A 23,018-nucleotide genomic window follows, 5' to 3' on the forward strand; every position below is an offset into this window, starting at 1 on the left:
GTTTTTTCACCAGGAAACTCATGGTAAACAAGACCTTGTTGACCATGCACATCACCATTTTGAAAAAAACAAGTTGGGTAACGATGAAGGTGGCTCAAAGTGCTCACCCCAATTGGCCTGAGTTGGAAGGGGGTGGCTGGAGGCTCAACATTCCTAGGCTTGCAGGTCCAATTATTGTCTTCTGCCCACTTGTTCTTGGGGCTGTGGTCCTTGGGTTTTGCTTGGGGACCAGAGGCAATGTCTATAAACATTTGTCTTCTCTCTGGGTAGGAAGAACCCCTGGGTTGACAAGATTGCCTACCCAATAGCATCTGGGGTTCTTCTTTATGCCCATATAACTCTGTTGGAAAACTTCTACGTTGAAGTATCAGCTTGTCCATCAGGGTCTGTCCAACACTCTCATGAGGGCCTGGGGTTCAAGCACCCTAATGTCCTTGGATATTTGGCTTGTGGCTGATTTCTGGGTATGGGTGGTAGCTGACAGGAGGTTGACTTTATTCAGGGAATTTTCCTTTTTGATGATTGTTAAAAGACTGCACAAAGTCCTTCATTTTGATATTACAGTAGCTTATTTGAGGATTCTGTTCCTTCTCTGGAAAGCAAGGGAAGGACTTGGTTGAAGTAGTGTCTATATCCTTGACTTTGTCAGAAGGGCTCAACCCACACTCTAGGGAACTTCCTTCCTCCTCTCTTGGTCTGGACCTCCGAAAGCTCTCTTGGCTTTTATTTAGACAAATCATTTCAGTGTCATTCTTTCCAGGAACCTCAACATTTGTGACTTTGGATTCCTCCTGCTCCTGGCTGCTCCCTGCCTTCATTACATCATCACATAGAGCTTGGGATATTGACTTGTGAATCCTGCAAAAGCTCTTTGAGTTGGACAGGGACACTCCAGAATGTGAAATATCTGTGGTGGAGAGCTCATTAGTGAGGCAATCTTGCTGGACTCCAGTGAACTGGTCTTGGTGTTGCTCCTCTGACTCAACCTCCACTTTGACCTGAAAAGCACTACATATCTTTGTTTTCAGGTTTTGGTCTCCTGGATCTTGTGAAATAGATATTCTAGATGGGGAGGGGCTTTTCATGTTTCCCAGAGACCCTACATTCTTCAGATTCACATTGATGGTTTGGGAGTTTGCCATCACAGAGGCTTCCACTGTCACTTCCCATTCAGATGATTTCTTCTTCTCCAACTCTGTCTCCTTTGTCTTTTTAGCTGTTGATGATTGGGTACCTACTTTAATTTCCAGCATTGTCGCACCAGGACATGGGTATCCTGAGGCCACATCTTTACTCTGTTTCGGTGTCTCATAACTGGCCATATCCAGGCTTAGACTGGGCTCCAGGCTAGGTTTTCCAATACCTCTAAAAACTGTACTCTGTTGGTTCATGTCCAGATGGCTATAGGTATCAGAAGGCATGTAGGCATCTGAAGTCATATGCCTGCCACCCAGTGGGGTGCCTCGCATGGTCTTCTGAACTTCTGAAGGTGAGAGTGCAGGAAGGGGGTTATGTAAAGTGGGAAATGAAATTTTTCTTATTACCCTTTTTCCCTGACCTTTCTGAGGAAGTTCTTCCAGGAGACTGCCAATTTTTGCAATTGAAATGGCCCTGTAGTCACTGGAGGCTGAGGAGGAAAAGGCAGGCTGTGGAAGGGGTGAGGTTTGAGCTTCACCTAAGGTGTAATTAATGGGATCAAAAGCCTGGAGGGATGGACTCCACCTACGCCTCACCCGAGACCTCATAATATCTGTTTCTAGCTTCAGGTGGGTTCCAGGGTCAAGAAACGAAAGCTGCTGAACAGTGTTTACATAGGATTGCTGGTACTTGGAGGAGGCTTGATAGATGGGTTTTGTGTGCATGTAGGACTTTGGAAAAGCATAGTTGGCAGCAAGCCAGGATCCACGTACACACACAGGGATCATGCCCTCCTTGATCTGCACTGACTTTCTGCTCAGATGGTCTTGCAGGATTTTTTCCACAATTTTCTTGTCTAGGCCTGTAGATAATTCACTTTCTGGAATACCCTTCCTGTTCCTCCTCAAGTAACTTTCTGAAACCTCCTTATTGTCATTCTGAATTGTCCCCGAGGTGCTTCCTGAGCTCCAGGATATATCTACTGGCTGCTTCTGTAGTTCTGGTTCTAGACCCTTGTTTGGGAAATCTAGTTTGAATGTTACAGAGCCCATTGTAGACAGTCTTTCAGTGTGCTTAGTCTCCATCTTCTTTAGATCATGACCAGCAAGTATTGACTGGCTGGGCTGCTCCATCTTCTGCAGATCATTATCAGTAAGTGCTGACTGGCTGGACTGTGAGGGGCCAGATTCATCATTTTTGTGGCATTGACTCTTCCTTGGATATTGATCCTGAGGCTGCATCTGTTCCTGAGATGCGAGAAATCTACAGTGAGGGCCTAGCTGTGGTTGATCACTGATTAACTTTCCTTGAATATGTTGCTCGAGTCTGTTCTCTAGCTCCTGGCTGGCAGAATCCCCAGCAACTATGGAGACAGAGTTGGAAATTTGGGAAGCCCAGCTTCCCTGTGGAAGGTTGAGAGCTGGCTGGTAAAGGTCTTCCAGAGTCTTTTGGATCTCAGAGAATAAGACCTTCCTTTGGTTCTGCAAGGGACATTCTGAATGTTGTTCTTCAGTTTGGAAGAAAGGCTGTTCCTCCTTTTCCGATTTAGAACAAGTTGTTGTGCCAGGCTTAATCTGGGATGAAGAAGGTGGTAGGTTTGGAAAAGTATATGAAGTGCTGGACAGGGTCTGACCCTGAGCCACAGATGGGGACAAGTTTTGTGCCAAAAGTTGGGATTGGGCTTCCTCCTGGGAAAAGAGCTCCTCCTGAGAAATCTGTGCAGTTTCTTCATCCTGATGTTGAACTGAGAGAGATTCTGAGACTATGTTGAATGCTACATGTTTGCATTGTGCAGCAGAGGACCTCTTAGAGACCCAGGCAGTAGCCACCAGGGACTCTCTGTGCAGAGAGGGCAGGCCCCAGAACAGCTGGCTGTATTTTTTCTCTAAAGGACTCCGCAAGTCCTTGTGGTAAGAGAAATCCTGAGTATCATGAAGCTGCTCTGGTTTTTCTTTTGTGTTCCAGAAGGTTTGTGCAGTGGTGTCTCTCTTGCTACCCATTAACTCCAACATGTTTCCCAGAGAATACATGGTGTAATCTGGACTCATTTGTTTGAAAGAGGACCCATTTTTAATATTTTCCTTCCACACTTTTAGTTCTGGTCTTTTGGTGATCAGCATTTCTAGAAGTGTCTGTACATCAGAGTTGATGAAAGAGAGGCCTCCAGACTCTATGTGCCATCGTGTGGGGTCTACTGAGATTGTGGGGTCTGATGGATGGTGAAAAAGTTGTTCTTGCTTGGATTTGCCATGTGCCCAGGTAGAGAAAAATTAAGAGCTTGGCAGTTGCCCACCACCAGGAGCAGAACAAAATTGAATAGCTTATGCAGTCTAGGCCTGAGATGGCGGTGATCGGGGATGCCCAGTATGAGTGACCTACAAGAGAGCTCTGTGGAACAATGTCCAGTGTGTTTCTATTCAAGTCAGACTTGTCTTCATGTTCTTCTGATAAGGATGAGGCCCAAGGCAGAGTGTGTTTGGTCAGAGGAGCTAGAGGACCTAATGGGGGTATGATGTTAGAAGGATCTTCTAAATGTTGATGTGGTAGCTCTTGAACTCCAGCAGGCTCTTACATGAACACCTCACCTGCCACATCTTCATTTACCAGTAGAGGAGAACTGTCCTTGTCTCAGAGCTTCCCTAGGAGACTACAGGAGACAAGAGGCACAAGCTAGAGCCAGGAGCAAGAAGGACCAAGAGGCTGGGCAGGGGTGAAAACTTTTGGCCTATGGACCCTCCACTGCCCCTCCACTGCCCTCTTCCTATTCCTACCACCAGGGCTTCAATCACATTCCACTACAACCTGGAGTACACATACTAAGTCAGTCTTGAGCCTCAGGATCACATTACAGATGCTGAGGGGAAAACACTAGAGAACTGGAAAGCTCCTCACCTTTGCAGAAGTAAAATCAGATTCTGAATCTCCATCAGATTCTTCAGGCGATTGCCTAAACCTGGAAATGGCAAATGAATTGTGGTAGAGAAAGGAGGATCCCAGATTTCACAGGATGTTAAGTGCAATGCCCCCTTGGGGTAGATCATGGGAGATGAGACTGGAGGCTAAGCCTCAGTGTCCAAGTCCACCAGGAGAGGAACAAATTTGAATAGCTTATGCAGTCTAGGCCTGACATGGCGGTGATCAGGAATGCACTTGTACAGCATGAGAGTCATATAAAGACTCTGGGAGAAGCCACATTTTTATCGTTTGCATGTTGTTTTTACCTCCACTAATCTGCATGATCCTCACAACCACCTTATGGGGAGAATGGATTGGTTACCTCAAAGAAAAATTGGCCTTAACAGAATGAAACAGCTTGACCACAGGTGGACCTGAATGTCCCACCTCCATATCTAGGCACTACTGCTCAAGTGCTGTCCACACCACCCTACTGGACATCACCCACCCTTCATCCACCACACCTTCTAAGCACAGAACCTGAGAAGTGTCTTTGGTATGATGAGTTCCTTACCAACATCTTCCCTCTCAGGTCTCTGCAACCAACTTCCTCTGGGGCATGGCTCTGAACTCTTGGAGAAAGGGGACAACATGCCATCTCTGGGGTAAAAGGGCAGGGTGTTACCTTTCAGAGTTCCACTCTTCTTCCTGCACTTGTACAGCACCTTCTTCACCTTCACATGCTGACAGACAATATAGAAAAAGAGGCTGAAGCCCAGTTCTCCCTGTGCTCTCATAGACCAGCTGTAGACATTTCATGTTTCTGAACAGCAGGACTTCTACAGTTAGCTAGTGGAAACCCTTTTTTTCAGAGAACATTTTTAAAGTGGCAAAATACTTCATTTTTTTTTCCTTTGGAAAGCACAAAAGGGGATTTTCTGAATAAATTACACTATGAATGTTGTCATTCACTTATCTTCTGCTTAAGAATGGACTCATTTCCACAGGCTCTTAGCTGCCAGGCAAAGTTCTGCTTCCTAAGACCAGAGGTGACCTGAGAGCCTGGGATGGAGGCCCTCAGACCCACTTCATCTCAAAACAGAGGAAAGGCATTTTCCAGAGATACTTACCAGCAGAAGGTGATGGAGCAATTCTCGGGACCTGTCCTTTCCAGAGGTACCAAGCACTCTCAGGAGTTCAGACCTCTCTATGTGGTCTAAGACTTCCAGATAGGAGAAATCCTAGTGCACACTATCTCCTGCTCTGCCCTGCTTACCCCAGAATCATTCTCTATTCTGTCCTGAAATTTCTCTTTTCTGAAGTGTGTCTACCTATTTTGGAAATGTGAAAAGAAAAGTAGACAAAAGAGAACATTTTTTGTTGTTGTTGTTGGGTGTGACCTGAGGATTTCTTACCTTCCAGAATTTTTCTTTTTTCCTTGGTGGTGGGAAGGATGGATTACCCTGGAGGTGGGGAAATAAAAGGAGATAGATCCCTAGTCCACCCACAAAGGCAAGGATCATATCCATTGCCCAGGTTAACACCCATGTGGTGTTAATGCTATTTAGAGGAAAGAGAGGATTCTCCATCATCTCAATTGCACTGTGTCACTTGGACAAATGAGTCCTGAAACACATCTTCAGCAATGTAAAGTAGGGCCCAGGCCTATGTCACAGAGCTGTGCCCTCTCATCACAAAGGGATCCTGTCATTTGGGGAAGGACAAGAAGAAAAGTGAGCACCACACCTCTGCTCCACCCTCCAGCCAGCATGTCCTCTACTCTCCTGGCCTTCTAGATGCTTACTTCCAACTCCACTTGCTCACCCTGTCAGAAAAGATCTCACTCAATTCAATACTCTTTTCTCCTGGAACATAGACATCCCCTCCTTCCTTGTAGGGTTCTGAGCTCCATCAATTTCATACTGTTTGAAAATTCTTATTAGCTATGAAATTTTATTTCTCCGGATCTCTTCTTTATTTTCAGGATCTCTTCTTTTTGAAATTTCAACTCTTCCATACAATATGTTCTTGCCTTGTTCAATTCAGCATAGAACTGAAATTTCTCTTATGCTTATTTAATTATGCTAACTTTATTTTATTATTATTATTATTATTATTATTATTATTATTATTATTAGTTGTTCAAACCGTTACATAGCTCTTGACATATCATATTTCATACATTTGGTTCAAGTGGGTTATGAACTCCCATTTTTACCCCATATACAGATTGCAGAATCACATCGGTTTATACATCCACATTTTTACATACTGCCATACTAGTGTCTGTTGTATTCTGCTGCCTTTCCTATCCTCTACTATCCCCCCTCCCCTCCCCTCCCATCTTCTCTCTCTACCCCATCTACTGTAGTTCATTTCTCTCCCTTGTTTTTTTTCCCCTTTCCCCTTACTTCCCCTTATATGTAATTTTGTATAACGATGGGGGTCTCCTTCCATTTCCATGCAATTTCCCTTCTCTCTCCCTTTCCCTCCCACCTCTCGTCCCTGTTTAATGTTAATCTTCTTCTTATGCTCTTCCTCCCTGCTCTGTTCTTGGTTGCTCTCCTTATATCAAAGAAGAAATTTGACATATTTTTAGGGATTGGCTAGCTTCACTTAGTATAATCTGCTCTAGTGCCATCCATTTCACTGCAAATGCCATGATTTTGTCATTTTTTAGTGCTGAGTAATACTCCATTGTGTATAAATGCCACATTTTTTTTATACATTCATCTATTGAAGGGCATCTAGGTTGGTTCCTCAGTCTAGCTATTGTGAATTGTGCTGCTATGAACAGCCATGTAGCAGTATCCCTATAGTATGCTCTTTTAAGGTCTGTAGGGAATAGTCAAAGAAGGGGAATAGCTGGGTCAAATAGTGGCTCCCTTCCCAGCTTTCCAAGGAATCTCTATACTGCTTTCCAAATTGGCCGCCCCAATTTGCAGTCCCACCAGCAATGTGCAAGTGTACCCTTTTCCCCACATCCTCGCCAGCACTTGTTGTTTGACTTCATAATAGCTGCCAATCTTACTGGAGTGAGATGGAATCTTAGGGTGGTTTTGATTTGCATTTCTCTGACTGCTAGAGATGGTGAGCATTTTTTCATGTACTTGTTGATTGTTTGTATGTCCTCCTCTGAGAAGTGTCTGTTCAGGTCCTTGGCCCATTTATTGATTGGGTTATTTGTTTTATTATTATTTAATTTCTTGAGTTCTTTGTATACTCTGGATATTAGGGCTCTGTCTGAAGTGTGAGGAGTAAAAATTTGTTCCCAGGATGTAGGCTCCCTATTTACCTCTCTTATTGTTTCTCCTGCTGAGAAAAAAACTTTTTAGTTTGAGTAAGTCCCATTTGTTGATTCTTGGTTTTAACTCTTCTGCTATGGGTGTCCTATTAAGGAATTTGGAGCCCGACCCCACAGTAGGTAAATTGGAGCCAACTTTTTCTTCTATCAGATTCAGAGTCTCTGTTTTGATATCAAGCTCCTTGATCCATTTTGAGTTAACTTTTGTGCATGGCGAGAGAAAGGGATTCAGTTTCATTTTGTTGCATATGGATTTCCAGTTTTCCCAGCACCATTTGTTGAAGATGCTATCCTTCCTCCATTGCATGCTTTTAGCCCCTTTGTCAAATACAAGATAGTTTTAATTTTGTGGATTGGTCTCTGTGTCCTCTATTCTGTACCATTGGTCCACCCACCTGTTTTGGTACCAGTACCATGCTGTTTTTGTTACTATTGCTCTGTAGTATAGATTGAAGTCTGGTATAGCTATACTGCCTGATTCACTCTTTTTGTTTAGAATTGCTTTTGGTATTATGGGTATTTTATTTTTCCATATGAGTTTCCTGATTGCTTTCTCTATTTCTACAAGAAATGCCATTGGGATTTTGATTGGCATTGCATTAAAACTATAGAGAACTTTTGGTAATATTGCCATTTTGATGATGTTAGTTCTGCCTATCCATGAACAGGGTATATTTTCCCTTCTTCTAAGATCTTCTTCTATTTCTCTCTTTAGGGTTCTGTAGTTTTCATTATATAAATCTTTCACCTCTTTTGTTAGGTTGATTCCCAATTATTTTATTTTATTTTTTTTTTTGAGGATATTGTGAATGGGGTAGTTGTCCTCATTTCCATTTCAGAAGATTTAAGCTTTCGAATTTTATTTTAGTATCTTCATCTAAAGGGTTTAGACAAAAAAAATGATACATTATTATTACAACCTTTCAAAACTCAGTATAAAAATTGAAATAAACCCTCAAGGGACATTTTTGTATGTTTCTAGTATTTTTGTTTGTAAAATCAGTGTAAGTTAAACTTGAAGAGAAATTTTGGGAACATGTCTACACACACATTGTGAGGATGGTCTTAGCCTAAACAACTCCATTTTAAAACTATGTTCAAATACAATTGGAGTCCCTACCAGACAAGTTTATAGAGCCTTCTTATATTGTCATCAAGCATGGTGTTCTTAAATAAGTCACTTTCCACAACCCTGATAAAACTCAGAGTGAAGTCACTGTCATTTTCCTTTGCCCTGATAAGAATCACAGGTGAGAGATCAGGGCAGAAACCACCAAACCAGATGCCCTGACCCAAGAATTAAAGACGTCATTAAGAAACCCAGTCATATGTGATACGGATTGAAAGGGCAAGCAGAAACCCCCAAATTTAGTATAAATGATGTAGCAAATAAGAGACATTCAACCAACCCACACTGGTGCCCCTATGCTGGAGAGCCTGATGAGGACATGTGGACTGACATCCCAACTCTTTCCACTATCTACCTAATCTTCTGTATCATCCTCACCATTCTCCAACTCTACAGCCACATCTTGACCCTGATGAGAACAGCTATTTCTCCTTATGACCATCTCCTCAACCACTCATCTGTTCCACCCATTATGAAGCCTCCACAGATTCCTGACCTGATCACTGGAGTATGAGTGAGTGTGAATCTGCTGGAATTAAAACCCAAGACTTGAGACTCTAGATCTGACACTTGAGCTTATCAAGCAGAGGGAATGTCTGTAATAAGTCTGTCATGATTAAGTATGATTGCAGTGCTTAGAATTGACTTGGAATTGATTATGTCTATTATAGTGCCCAGAATTAAAGATTGTTATTTTCTTGATTAAGAACCTATAGATGGGCAAGTTTTGTGGCTCAGTGGTAGAGGGCTCACCTAGCATGTTTGAGGCACTGGGTGCAATCCTCAGCATCACATAAAAGTAAAATACAATGAAGGTATTGTGTCCAAGCACAACTAAAATACTGAAAGAAAAAATATCCTATAGAGTGAAATTGAATTGAATGATTTAAGTGAATAAAGCATTGAAAATAGCATCAGTGCATGTACATTCTTTATTTCTCCTCTCAACTGCATGTGGCACACCTTTGCCCATCACCACACACACACACACACACACACACACACACACACACAACCCCCCCAATTTACCCATCTACCCCCCACCCACTTTTACAAAGGGGAAGCATAGAAACAAGGTGACTCTGCTTTATATCAAATTCAGTAAGTTTCCAGCCTTCATTTCTATTGTATTTTTTCTATCCCTTCTCTTTCTGAGGAGTAACTTATATATAGAAGTAAAAGCTGTGGTATGCTCAGGGGTCAGGCTTTAGAAATAATCCCTCTGAGTATTGGTGCCATTAATAAACTGTTGATTCCATATCTCAGTGTCCTGACCCTCCTTTGTCACTAAAATTATGCCAGACTGTTAAAATTATTCCTATCAAAATGTTAGATGAAGGAATCAAAAGTAATTTATATGTACTTTCATTTCTTTTTCTGTGATATCTCTGAATAAGTGAAATTAAACTATTAACATCGTGTGAGTTAATTTTTTAATATATACTTGTTGATAAAATATTAACTTCAAGTAAAATTCTCTCTGGTTTATCTCTTACCAATTTAATTGACAGGGTCACAGACACAGAACCTAAGAGGGTAGAGGAAATGCTTTCCTCCCCCACACCCGTCCCCCTGCTCCCCCAATGTTGCATCTGGAATGAATCTGTAACCTACTTTAGCCAGCCAAGTGTGGCTGGTGACTCTGCCTGGACTGTGCTTGGTGCTCACAGAGGGGGTGACTGCTCTTGTGCCCTTGAGACTCTGGAGCCACCCTGGAAGCAGGCCAAATCTAGCCCACTGCCTGTTGTTGTGAATAAAGTGTCATCGTGGTCGCCCATGACCATCTTCTTGCACTGTCTATGGCTATGTCACGAGAGAGAGAGAAACGTGGGTGACAGGACCACATGGCCTACAAAGCTCAAATAGTTGGTTCTTTACAGGAAAGTATGACAACTCCTGAATTGAAAAGTTGGTCTACTTGCTAGAGAGACTCCACAGAGAGGCCTTAGGACTACAGAGGGAAAGAGGCACAGCATTTCCCTGGTGATCAGCCCTATTGCCATTGAACCACTAACAGGAGGGATCCCAAGGGGGACCAGCAGAGTTCTCTGACTAGTACCACAAAACCCATGGAACTCAGAACAATGAAATGGTGTCTGTATGTCACTACATCTTGGGCAATTTATTACACAGCAGCGGATAATGGGGTGTCTTTTGGGGAGGAGGAAGATTAGAAATGGAGCCCACATGCTAGGCAAGCCCTCAACCACGGAGTTGCACCCACAGCCTGTAGTGGATAACTGGAAGATACTCCCAAACACACACACACACACACACACACACCCCACTGGGCTGTGACCTTGAACTTGGAACAGAAAGTCAGCACATCCCTGAAGTCAGGTGCCAGGCCACGATGGCATTGAAGCTGTACACCATCATGGTATAACGGATCACAGTTTTTCTAGAGAAATATCATCACTCATCATGAAACCAGCTACGGAATCACAAGACTTCTGTTTCCTTCACCTCGTACGTCACCCCTGCTCTCTGCAGCAGTTTGACCACACGTGGAACTTGTGGGTTTTGAGCCTTTTTAAAGTGAATCTTATCAATACGAACACACTGAAGACTGGGATGCTTCCCCAGGGTGAGCACCTCTCATTTCTCTTCACATAGAATGTCCACTCAGATATTCTCACAGATCTGTGATTTTACTCTGGGTTTCTAGGATATCTTAAGGAAAAGTGCCCGTGATTTCAAAATGACCATTTTTCTAAAGACATGGTGCACTAGGGATCTAGCCCATGGTCTTAGTGGTATTTTCACTGAAAAATCCATCCAATTATGTCCTTTCTTCAGGGACAGCACAAATCAAAACAAGTGCCGATGGTCACAGTTCCTCAATCACATCTGGAGAGCAGGCTCCATGGAGGGCCCTCCTTCCCCCTGCAGTGGAAGGTCCCAGGGCTCCTGCAGAAGCCGTGGTTGTTTGGGCCCCCTGTTCCCATCAAATGCTCTCTCTCCCCCATCTGAGGTGGCATGCCCCAAAGATGCCCACGCCCTGGGACCTGGAACCTGGAATGTGTTCTATTGGATGGCAGAAGAGACTCTGCAGGTGTAACCAGGCAGGGACTTGAAAATAGGGAGATTATCCTGGATCATCCAGGCAAGTCCAGTCAATTATGTGAACCTACAAAAGCATAGAACGGTCCCTGGCTAGAGGCTTGGAGAGGGCAGGAGGGAAGGTCAGTCTGTTCAGGCTGCTATAGCAGAACAATGGAAAGGTATTTCTCACAGTTCAGGAAGCTGAGAAATCTAAGTGCCGCAGCCCAGCTGGCTGGGCAAAATAACCGGGGGGTGACGAACAACTTGTGTAGATTGATACAGCAGGAGTGGAAGCCATTTATTGCAGGACAGGAGCAGTATTTATACATTCCACACAGCTTATCTAATTAGCATAAACTAGATACATCAGTCAACCAATAAGGAATCACTACACTTAATGGCTCGCTTTTGTTACTTCTCAAACCACTCCCTCTGGCATTTTGCCAGGCACCATCCAGACTTGTTTACCAACTCTAACATTCCCCTGGCAAAATGCCAGGTGTTATTTTGACTTGTTTACAGACTGTAACATCTAAGAACAAGGTGTCAGCACATTCCACATCAGGTGAGAATCTGCTTCCTGATTCAAAGATGGTGTCTACTCACTGAGTCTTCTCATGACGGAAGAGACCAGGCTGCTCTGGGGCTTTTTCTTATGTGGACCTGATCCCACCTGTGGGCCTTCACCCTCCACCTGAGGACCTCCCAAAGCCTTCACCTGCTCATACTATCATGCTGGGGATTTAGATTTCAACACCTGAATTTGGGGGTCGGGGGATACAAACATTCAGGCCACAGCAGGTGGCTTCAGAGAACAAGGATGCCTGTGACATCATAGGTTTCAGGATTCAGGATGGCACACTGAGGAGGGAGCCAAGGTAGGCCCCTGCTGGCAGCCAGAGCTGGGGCAAGTACACCCTCAGTGGGGCCAGAGGACCTCACGTGCACTTTCCAGCCATGCTGATCAGACATACAAAGATCAATCAGCTCTTCTTCTGGGGATTCAAAGTCTCCCCATGCCTTTGTGGGGACATCATCTCCTTCCAAGTAAAGCCAGGACTTCATGGTGATTCAGGAAGCCCCCTTGTTCCTGGTTTGCATACAGTTATCTCTAAGAATTAATGAGTTTGTTGAGAAAAGATACAAAAGTAGTCCCAACCTCTCCTTTCCAAGGACACCCACATTTGAAGTGCCGGCCCACACTGACCTGCTCACCAAGCTGTTCACTATTCTGGAAATTTCCACTCTATGCTGCCTATGAAGGCTTCAGCATTTGATCCATGGTGTGGTGGCTGCACTGTGGTCTAAGGAAAGGGCCCTTGTTCATGGACTGGGTGCTCACGGGGGCTGTTGCCCAGATCACTGAAGGGTATTCAGCATAACCCAAGCCTGGTCTGCTAGTGTCTGAGCACCCAGAAGGACTGTGACCAACAGGAGATGCATTCTCCCTGTCATCCTAGCCCTCAGCCTTCTTAATTTCCTACCCACTGCCTCCCACACAGCTCGGCCACCACCTGCTGCCCCGTGAGCCCTGCAGCAGGTGCCTTTGCCCTCCACAGCTTGTCTTCCTCTCTCCTTTCCTCCCCTCTGTTGCCCCAAGAACCTGGGCAGAGCACAGGACTACATGGTCTGAGGAAAGCCAGGATCCAGCAAGGCACACATGTGGATCATCTTTCCCCATCATGTCCCATTGGTCAGGGTTCTCCAGAAACACAGAACCGAGAGGATGTACAGAGAGAAAGGAGTGAGTGCTGAGGACCCGACTGCTCTATTAAGGAGAAGTCCCAAGATCCGCTGCCTCGGAGCCATAGGAGACCCAGAGAAGCCTGTGGTAGTGTTTAGCTCAAGTCAAAGGCCTAGAACCAAGGGTGCTGGTGAGGTAGACCTCAGTCCAAGGGTGGGAAGAGGAAATGCAGCTTCTCCGCTCAGAAAAGGAGGCGGGAAAGAAAGGAGCAGAATTCCTTGACCTTTTCTCCCTTTTCTCCATTGAGGCCTCAATGGATTAAGTGAGGTTCCCGCCTAGGAGGCCCATCTGCTTTGCTTAGTCTATGAGTCAAATGCTAATCTCATCCAGAAACACCTTCCAGACATGCCCAGAATGTTTCAGCTAGGCACCCCTCACCCACACAGAATGACACATGGATTTAACCTTAGGTGAGGTCACTTCCTGGATAGAGAAGCCATCCAGGTAGCTCTCCTGCCCTGTTTTACATTTACCTAACACTGCTCTCAGGCTGATCCTGAGCTGCAGATTCCAAGTACACTATTCCCACTCCTTATAATGGCCCAGCAAAAGGTCCCCAAATACTAAGGCAGAGGAAAACATGGAGGATGGAGGGTGGTAGGGTGCAGGCAGAGGGGTCTCAGGCTGCCCAGGGACACCACAGCTCTGCAGTCTCCTTCTGTGTAGGTTTTCCCAACCTCAGTTCCTGTGCCTGTGAATGGAGGTAGCAGTACCTGCTATGAGTATCTGCGTGGGGACTTTGAGAAGCCGATGTATGAGATGGACTATGGGAGCCAGGGGGGCTCTGTCCTTGCACCGCACAAAGTCTCCATAACCCTTGCCCCACCTAAGAGCAAGCTCCAGGAGCAAGAGAGCCAGGGCTAAATTCCCTCACACCAGGACCCCCAGACAATTGCCTCAGGAGCAGTGTCCCCTGCACCATGTGCTCATTAGCTCCTGCTCTAGGTGCTGGCCAGGTGTGGTGGTGCATACTTGCAGGCCCAGCTACCTGGGGCTGCTGAGGCCCAGGAAGGGGGATGGGGAGGAGCCCCAGGAGGAGGCAGGCAAAGCACCCATCACACAGAACAGGCACTAAAGACACTTCCCACCAGCAGAAGCCCCAGGACACCCTGTGTAGCCGCCCACTCCCACCCCCTTGCCGAGCCTCTGCTGCACCATCTGTGGGACCCACTCCAGACTCAGGGTGGAAGGCAAGGTGTGCCAGTGAGGTGTGTCCATTTACATACCTGTTTCAACAAGGTCCTTGGATGCAGCTTCGAGTTGAGCCAGGTGCTGGGCAGAAAGATTCCCAAGCACCACCTTGTTGGTTTCTTTGAAACCCATATTTATGATGTAAATTTCAGACACCACAAGAGCAACTGGGACAGTACAGTAAGCCTCTGTCCTCACTGCCAGCTTCAAATGGCAAAGGGCACCTGTGGTGTCATCTGTAGCCCATACTCGAAGGCATTTATAATGTATTGCTTTTTAGAACAGTTTTTTGTTGTTTATTCTTTTATTTCAAAACTGTGCCTTATCATGCTCATTCTGACCTTCATTTGTTTTTAAGTTTTTCAGTTAGTTATGCATGACAGTAGAAGGCACTTTGACACATCACACACAAGTGGAGTATAACTTCTCACTCTTCTGGTTGCATGTGGTGCAGAATCCCACCCGCTCTGCAGTCACATATGCATGTAGGGTAATGATGTCCGATTCATTCTACTGTCTTTTCTACCCCATGCCCTCTTCCTCCCCTCACTCCCTTCTACCTAAAGTAACTCTCTTCTTCCCTAGTCCCCCCCTCATTGTGAATTAGCATCTGCATATCAGAGGAAAGAAACATTCAGCCTCTGTTTTGGGGGGATCAGCTTATCTTGCTTAGCATGATATTCTACAGCTCCACCCATTTACCAACAAGTGTCATCATTTAGAACAGTTTTGAGTTCACAGGAAAATTGCAAAGATAGTACAGGTAGTCCCCACACCAAGAACCCGATTTCCCCTGTACCAACATCTTAGTGTAATACATTTCTTACAACAAACCAGTTGATATTGGTACTGTTAACCAAAGCCCAAGTTTATTCAGACTTACTGCTTTCCCCTTTTGTCTGTGAAGGATTCCATCCAGGACCCCATGTGACATCTGTCATCTTGTCACCTCAGCCTCATTCTGGCCATGATAATTTCTCAGACTTGCCTGTTTCTGATGGCTGAGGAGCCTGGGAAGGAGGTTGGTGGAATGACCCTCCAGCAGCTGGGTGCCCCACTGGACTGGGGAGATAGGTAGCAGACAGTGCTACCACAGGCCCCCCTGGGCAGGCCAGGTCTGGTAGGCTCCCGCCACTCAGGGAAAGTGGAGGGCAGTCCTGTCTAGGAAGAAGGAGAGCAGCAGAGTTCAGACCTCATCCTGCCCAGCAGGGGAGCCCAGGAAGACAATCCCCACCCAGCTAAGAAAGGACTTCTGGCTGGGCTTCTACTCCTGCCTGGGCTGATTAGGCCCCACCACCAGGGACACTGGGCATGGCAGCATGCCTGCCTAGGGCCCCCCACAGTCTGATTACCTGCAATGGGCAGCCAGCTCTCCCAGGCCAGGAAGCCAGAGACATTCAGAGCCAAGGAAAGAACCCAAACCCCTAGGTCACCAAAGGTCAGCCCTGGGAATCCTGGGAAGTCTGATAACCCAGCTCCTCCTGTCCCTGCATCCTCGATGCTGGGCAAGCACCTCCCTGCCTGCTGGGCTCTCCTCACCCCCACCCTCACCCTCTTCCACTTGAACTGAAGCTGAGGCCCAGCTGGCTGGCCCCAGCCCTGGAGCATGCACCCTGACTCCTGAGTGTCCTAGCAGCTGGCCATGGTTTGTGTAGCAGCTGCTTCTCCAGGAAGATTCTGCACCAGCAGGCCCCAGACGGCAGTTCCTCTGGGAGGAAGCCTGTGGGTCCAGGCAGGGTCCTGGCTCCCAGAAGCCCACACTATGGACACATGGAGCCCTGAGCTGGCCCTGACTGCTTGCCCATACCAGGGACAGACACTCTCTTCCAGTAAAGGGGAGCTGAAGAGGGCATCTGGCTCCTGGCAAAGCCCTGCTCTGACCACCCAGATCTGAAGCCTGGGGAAGAAACTTATGGCTCAAAGGAGAATCTTCAATGAGCCTCCAAGCCTTTCTCTTATCTGTGGAGTGACCAGGAGCAGAACATCAGATTCTGAGTTGGCATGCCACCCCAGCCCAGCTGTCCCTCCAGGCTGCAGCCCTGCCCTGGTTGGTCCTGGAGCTATGACTGTCCAGCCAGTCAGGGGTTCTGACCAGGGGCATGCAGGGCACCTGCTCCTCTGTGAAAAATGGCCCCTGACCAAACCTATCCTTGGGAAGCAGCCCACGCCCTGCCACTAAATCCTCTTATGTTAAGTTATGTGCTTGCCTTTTTAGGGACCATATCTGCTTTGGGCAGCTGTAAGCTCCTTAATGACCATGACCACTATGGCCATTTTTCAGGCATGCCCCCCCCCAGCCCTTGGTGGACACCAGCTGAGCCATGTGGTTCCCAGACTTGGATTGCAAGTTGACATCCTTCACAACATGTGACCCTGTTGGCCTTCTGGATGACAGGGTCAGGTGCAGGGATGAGGCTCAACCACAGCCTCAGTCCACACCTTTGACAACTGAGCTGCTGCAGGATGACCAGGGCCGGGTGCTGGGCTCAGCTCTGGGGTCCTGCAGGACACTAGGCAGGCCACTGACCCCAGAGGGGGAGTTCAGGCTCAGCCAGCTCGCCTGCACAGTCACAGCGTGACTGGTCTCCACTCTGCCTGGCTTAGGGCCGTAGGCCTATAGCCCAGCTACCTAGGAGGCTGAGGTGGGAGGATCGCTGGAGCCCAGGAGTTTGGGATCCACCTGGGTGATGCAGTGAGGTGCCCTGCTCTCCTCCATCAGCCCCACCTCCAACTGAAAGCTGCCAGGACTGCAGGGCCAGCTCCCACTGCCCTGGTCCTCTCACCCAACTGGGAACTCCTGGAGGCAGAGGCCACAGAGAGGGGTGCCCAGATCAGTCAGCTGCTAGCTGGGCACATGTGTGCCCCTCCATTTGCCCCAGGGCCCTCTGAATCAGGGTCCCTTGCCCACCAGTGGATGGTGAACTTTGGGCAGGACACGTGAGTCCCCCTTGTGTGCCAGCAAGGTGCAGGCACAATTGGTGCCCGAGAGCCTTCCATTACAGAACTCCTAGTTCCTCAGTGGTGACTGCAGAAGATCCACAACCTGCCGGGGTCACCCGCCCCTGCTGTGGCAGGATACAGGGTGGCTTGGGCTGGCAGAGCAGGGACACCATGAATAAGGAGGGGTCAGAGAGCTCAGGAGGGGCGAGGATGGAGGTAGGGAGGGAGAGAAGGAGCTGCTCAGTGCCCAGTCCAGAGCCAGGCCACCCTCTCCACATGCCCAGGGTTGGATTTCTTCCCTAAGATACTCCAAGATACTCCTAACCTGCAGTTCCACAGAATGTGGTCTCAGGGGAAATATGTCATTGTGGTTAAAACTGAAGAAAAGACACAGGGAGAGGGGTGTCCTTGCCTGCTGGGTGTCCTTGGGGCCTGGGGGGAATGAGGGCAGGTGTGTCTACAAGCACAAAACCAGAGGTGGCTACAACCACAGGAAAGCTAGAGGCCCGAGCACACTCCCCTTCCGACCTCAGGAGGAGCCACATGCTGCCACCTTGATCTTGAGCTTCCTCCATTGTCCAAGCTGCCCATCTGAGGTGTGTGGCAAAGGTGGCCCCAGGACACTAGCATGGCCCACAGGGAAAGGGAGGGTGGGGTTTTGAGGGGCATTGTGGGGGGTTTGTACCACCAACCCACTCTCACCTGGCTTTTGTGATGGAAGGGGGAAACTAAGGCACTGAAGGCCGAGTAGTGGGGCTCTGCAGGAGTCGTTACCCTGATCCCACCACTGTTGGAGGCCTTGCCCTGCCTCCCAGCTGTCCAAGGAAGCTGTTCCCACCTTACTGAGAGGGGCAGAGTTCCAGAATCACCAAGTGCCCCCACAGCGAAGAGGAACCTGGTCTGACCAGGGATGGAGACCCTAGACCATGGGCAGCCAGGGAGAGGGTCTGATGGGTGGGTTGGCCAGGGGGCTTCCTGGAGAAGGGTACTACAGGAGGCTGGGGTGGCAGAAAGGAGGAGCTGGGTGAGCCGGGTCACAGTTGCTGGCACGGGAGTGGCCACTGGAGAGGCCTTCCAATGACTACTGGTACCAGGACGCCCCAGCCCATGATGGCAGCAGGAGGACAGCACAGGGCCATCTCTCCTCCATTGATTGATAGGGCCCACGGCCCCTCTGCCCTGCCCCCTCTGTGGGTGTGGGATGGCCTGCAGTCCTGCGGCAGCCACTCCACCTGCCTAGCGAAGGCCTGAGGCCCCTCGTTGGCCGTAATCACAGGCACATTATCCATGCCCAGCTTCACTGGAGAACACCGAGACCATGAGCTGCAGCCTGGAAGAGGATCGAAGCCCCTGGCCATCAGTGCCTTCGCAGGGGCCTGGCCACAATGGGGCCTCTGCTCCCCACAGAGCCACATCCCCCTGAAGCTTTTCCTCCATGCTCCATTCATCCAGTTCCTCACTGAGAAGTCATGATTTGAAGCCAACCCAGTGAACCTATTGTTCCTGCTCTTCCTGGCCTAGCCCGGCCCCCAGGGCCTTCTACATTCCACCCACTTCCCCTCCTGAAGCCTCGCCTGCACCCCAGCTGCAAATCCAGCACAGAACCTGCCTGGGCCAGCACCAGGGCAGCACTGGACCCCTGGAATCCACCCTGCTGCCCTGCTGCATAGTTGCCCTCCAAACTGGGTGCAGCAAGGACTCAGCTCCAGGGAGAACAGGGCCAAGGAAGCAGGGCCCGGAGGAGCAGGGCCTGGGGAAGCCGGATTAGGGCGTGCAGGGCCCAGGAGAGCAGGGCCCAGGGGGAGCAGGGCCCAGGGTAGCAGGGCCAAGGGGAGCAGGGACAGGGGCAGCAGGGACCAGGGGAAGCAGGGCCAGGGAGATCAGGGCCAGGGGAGCAGGACCAGGGGGAACAGGGTCAGAAGGAGCAGGGCCAGAGGAAAAAGGGCCAGCGGGAGAAGGGCGCAGGCTGAGAAGTACCGGGGGAGCAGGGCTTGGCAGAGGAGGCCCAGAGGGAGCAGGGCCCATGGGTTGCACTGCCAGGGGGAGCAGGGCACGGGGGAGCAGGGGTAGGGAGAGCAGGGGTAGGGGGAGGAGGGCCTAAGGGAGCAGGGCCAGGGGGAGCAGGGCCCAGGGGGTTCATGGCCAGAGGGAGTAGGGCCCAGGGGAGCAGGAACAGAGGGAGCAGGGCCCAGGGGAGCAGGACCAGGTGGACAGGGCCAGGGGGAGTAGGACCAGGGGAACAGGGGCAAGGGGGAGCAGTGCCAGGGGGAGAAGGGCTAGGGGAAGCCAGGTCAGAGGGAGCAGGGACCAGAGGGAGCAGGGCCCAGGGGGAACAGGGCCCAGGGGAGCAGGGCCAGGGAGATCAGGGCCAGGAGAGCAGGGCCAGGGGGAACAGGGCCAGGAGGAGCAAGGCCGGGGAACAGGGCCAGGAGGAGCAGGGCCAGGGGGAGTGGGGCCCAGGGAAGTTGGACCAGAGGGAACAAAGCCAAAAGGCAGCAGAGCCCAGGGGGAGTGAAGCACAGGGGGGAGCAAGGCCCAGGGGAGCAAGGCCAGGAGGGGCATGGCCCAGGGGAGCAGGACCAGGTGGAGCAAGACCCAGGGAGAGCAGGACACAGGGGCAATGGGGCCCAGGAATCAGGGCCAGGGAGAGCAGGACAAGGGGGAGCAGGACCAGGTGAAACGTGGCCCAGGGTGAGGAGGAAAAGAGGGAGCAGGGACTAGTAGAGCAGTGCTAGGGGGAGCAGGGCCCATGGGGAACAAGGCCAGGGGTAACAGGGCCAGAGGGAGCTGGGCCAGGGGAGAAGGGCCAGGGGGAGGAGGGCCTGGGGAAGCTGGGCCCAGGAGAACAGGGACAGGTGGAACAGGTCCAGGGGAAAAAGAGCCAGAGCGAGAAGGGCTCAGGGAGAGCAATAACAAGGGGAGCAGGGCTCAGGGGAGCAGGCCCATGGGGAGCAGGGCCCATGGGGAGCATAGCCAGGAGGAGCAGGGCACAGGACTGCAGAGGTAGGGGGAGCAGGGGGAGGGGTAGGAGGGCCCAGGGAAGCAGGGCCAGGGGGAGCAGGGTCCAGGTGAGCAGGCCCTGCAGGAGCAGGGCCCTGAGGGGACATGGCCAGGGGGAGCAGGGCCCAGGGGAGCAGGGCTAGGGTGAGCAGGGCCCAGGGGGAGCAGGGGCAGGGGGAACAGGGCTAGAGGGAGCAGGACAAAGGGAGAAGGGCCAGGGGAAGCAGGCCCAGGGGAAACAGGGCCAGGGGGAGGAGGGCCCGGGGGAGCAGGGACAGCTGGAGCTGGGCCAGGTGGAAAAGGGCCAGGGGGAGAAGGGCTCAGGGGAGCACACCCATAAGGAGGAGCATGGCCAGGGGAACAGGGCACAGGGGAGCAGGGGTAGGGGGAGAAGGGGGAGGGGGAGCAGGCCCAGCAGGAGCAGGGCCCAGAGGGAGCATGGCTAGAGGGAGCAGGGCCCAAGGGAGCAGGATCAGAGGGAGCAGGGCCCAGGAGAGCAGGGCCAGGGTGACAGTGCCAGGGGGAGTAGGACCAGGGGGAACAGAGCTAGGGGGAGCAGGGCCAAGGGGAACAGGGCCAGGGGGAGTAAAGCAAGGGGGAGTGAGGGCCAGGGGAGCAGGACCAAGGGGAGTGGGTCCCAGAGTAGTAGGACCCAGGGGAGCAAAGCCATGGGGGAGCAGAGTCCAGGGGGAGTGAAGCACAGGGGGGAGCAAGGCCCAGGGGAGCAGGGCCAGGAGGAGCAGGGCCCTGGGGAGCAGGAACAGATGGATCAGGGCCCAAAGAGAGCAGGACACAGGGGCAATGGGGCTCAGGGGAGCAGGATATGTGGAGCCCGGCCCAAAGAGCAGGACAAGGGGCAAGGGGGCCCAGGGAGCAGGGCCAGGGAGAGCAGGGCCCAGTGGGAGCAAGGCTCAGTGGGAGCCGGGCACAGGGGTACCAGGGCCCAGGAGGAGCAGAACCAGGGGAAGCAAGGCCCAGGGGAGCAGGACTGGAGGTGTAGTGCCAAGGGGAGCAGGGCCAGGGAAAGAAGGGCCCTGGGGGAGCAGGATAAGTTGGAGCAAGGCCAAGGGAAAAGAGGACCAGAGAGAGCAGGGCCAAGGAGAGCAGGGCTAGAAGGAGAGAGCCCATAGAAAGTAGGGCCAGAGGGAGCAGGGCAAGGGGAGCAGGGCCAGGGAGAGCAGGGCCAGGGAGAGCAGAGCCAGGGGGAGTAGAGCCAGGAGAAAAGGGCCAGGGGGAGCAGGCCAGGGGGAGAAAGGGCCAGGGGGAGAAGGGCCAAGGGGGAGCAGCGCCCAGGAGGAGTGAAGCACAGGTGGGAACAGGGTCCAGAGAATAGGGCCCAGGGGAGCAGGGTCAGGTGGAGCAGGGCCCAGGGAGAGAAGGACACAGGGGGAGCAGGGCCCGGGGAAGCGGGCGCAGGAGAAGCAGGGAAAGGGGGAGGAGAGCCAGGGAGTGCAGGATGCAGGTGGAGCAGGGCCCATTGGAGCAGGGCCAGGGAGAGCAAGTTCCAGAGTAGTATCGCCAAGTGGAGAAGCACCTGGGGGAACAGGGCCAGAGGGAGAAGGGCCAGGGGGAGCAGTGCCAGGGGGAGAAGGACCCAGGGGAAGCAGTACCAGGGGAAGCAGGGCCTCCAGGATCAGGCCCAGGGGAAGCAGGGCCAAGGGGAGGAGGTCCAGGGGCAGCAGGGCCCAGGAGAGCAGGCCTAGAGGGAGCAGAGCCCACAGGGAGTTGGGCCAGGGGGAGCAGGGCCAGGGGAGCAGAACCAGAGGGAGCAGGACCAGAGAACAGGGCCAAGGGAATCAGGGTCAGGAGGAGCAGGGCCCCGGGGGAGCAGGAACCGAGGGAGCAGGGCCCAGGGGAGCAAGTTCCAGGGAAGAAGGGCCAGGGGAAACAGGGCCAGGGGGAGCATGGCCAGAGGGAGTGGGGCCTGGGGAAGCAGGCCCAGGGGGAGCAGGGCCAAGGAGGAGCAGAGCTCAGAGGGAGAGGAGCCCAGTGGGGAGCAGGGCCAAGGAGGACAGGGCCACGAGGAGCATAGCCGGGGGGGGGGGGGCAGGACCAGAGGGAAAACAGCCCACGGGAGCAGGGCCAGGGGGAGAAGGACACATCGGGAGTAGGGACCAGGGGAGCAGGGCCAGGGGAAGCAGGGCCCAGGGGAGCAGGCCAGGGGGAGTAGTGCCTAGGGGAGCAGGGCAGGGGAAGCAGGGCCCAGGAGAGGAGGGCCCAGGTGGAGTGGTGCCTAGGGGAGCAGGGTCAGGGGGAGCAGGGCCCAAGGAGAGGAGGCCTACGGGGAACAGGGCCCAGGAGAGCCAGGCTAGGGGGAGAAGAGCTCACAGGAAGTAGGGCCGGGGGAGCAGGGTCAGGGGAGCAGGGCCCATGGGGAGAAGGACCATGGCGAACAGGGCCCAGAGGAAGCAGGGCCCAGGGGAGCAGGGCACAGGGAAACCAGGGCCCAGGGGGAGTAGAACCATGGGGAGGAGGGCCCAGGGAGCATGGCTGGGGGGAGCTGGGCCCAGGGGAGCAGGGCCCAGAAATGTAGGACCAGGGGGAGCAGGGCCCAGGGGAAGCAGGGCCCAGGGGTAGCAGGGCAGAGGGAAACCAGGGCCCAGGGGGAGCAGAACCCGGGGGGGGGGTGGGGG

The 23,018-nt window shown here is 51.3% G+C and overlaps 1 protein-coding gene across 1 annotated transcript; it reads right to left on the minus strand.

Annotated features, from left to right (window-relative positions):
• Positions 1-494: 494 nt before the first annotated feature.
• On the minus strand, positions 495-22,772 carry LOC139702168 (spermatogenesis-associated protein 31E1-like). The gene is made up of 7 exons (XM_071602608.1): positions 22,714-22,772; positions 20,720-20,931; positions 19,363-19,482; positions 14,481-14,681; positions 12,995-13,113; positions 4,718-4,775; positions 495-3,346 (listed from the first exon to the last, which is right to left on the minus strand). The coding sequence occupies exons 1-7, from the start codon at positions 22,770-22,772 to the stop codon at positions 495-497; spliced, it is 3,621 nt and encodes a 1,206-aa protein (XP_071458709.1).
• Between the last annotated feature and the right edge of the window lie 246 nt (positions 22,773-23,018).

Source organism: Marmota flaviventris, chromosome 16 (genome assembly GCF_047511675.1).
Source record: "Marmota flaviventris isolate mMarFla1 chromosome 16, mMarFla1.hap1, whole genome shotgun sequence".
In the NCBI taxonomy this organism is placed as follows: Eukaryota; Metazoa; Chordata; class Mammalia; order Rodentia; family Sciuridae; genus Marmota; species Marmota flaviventris.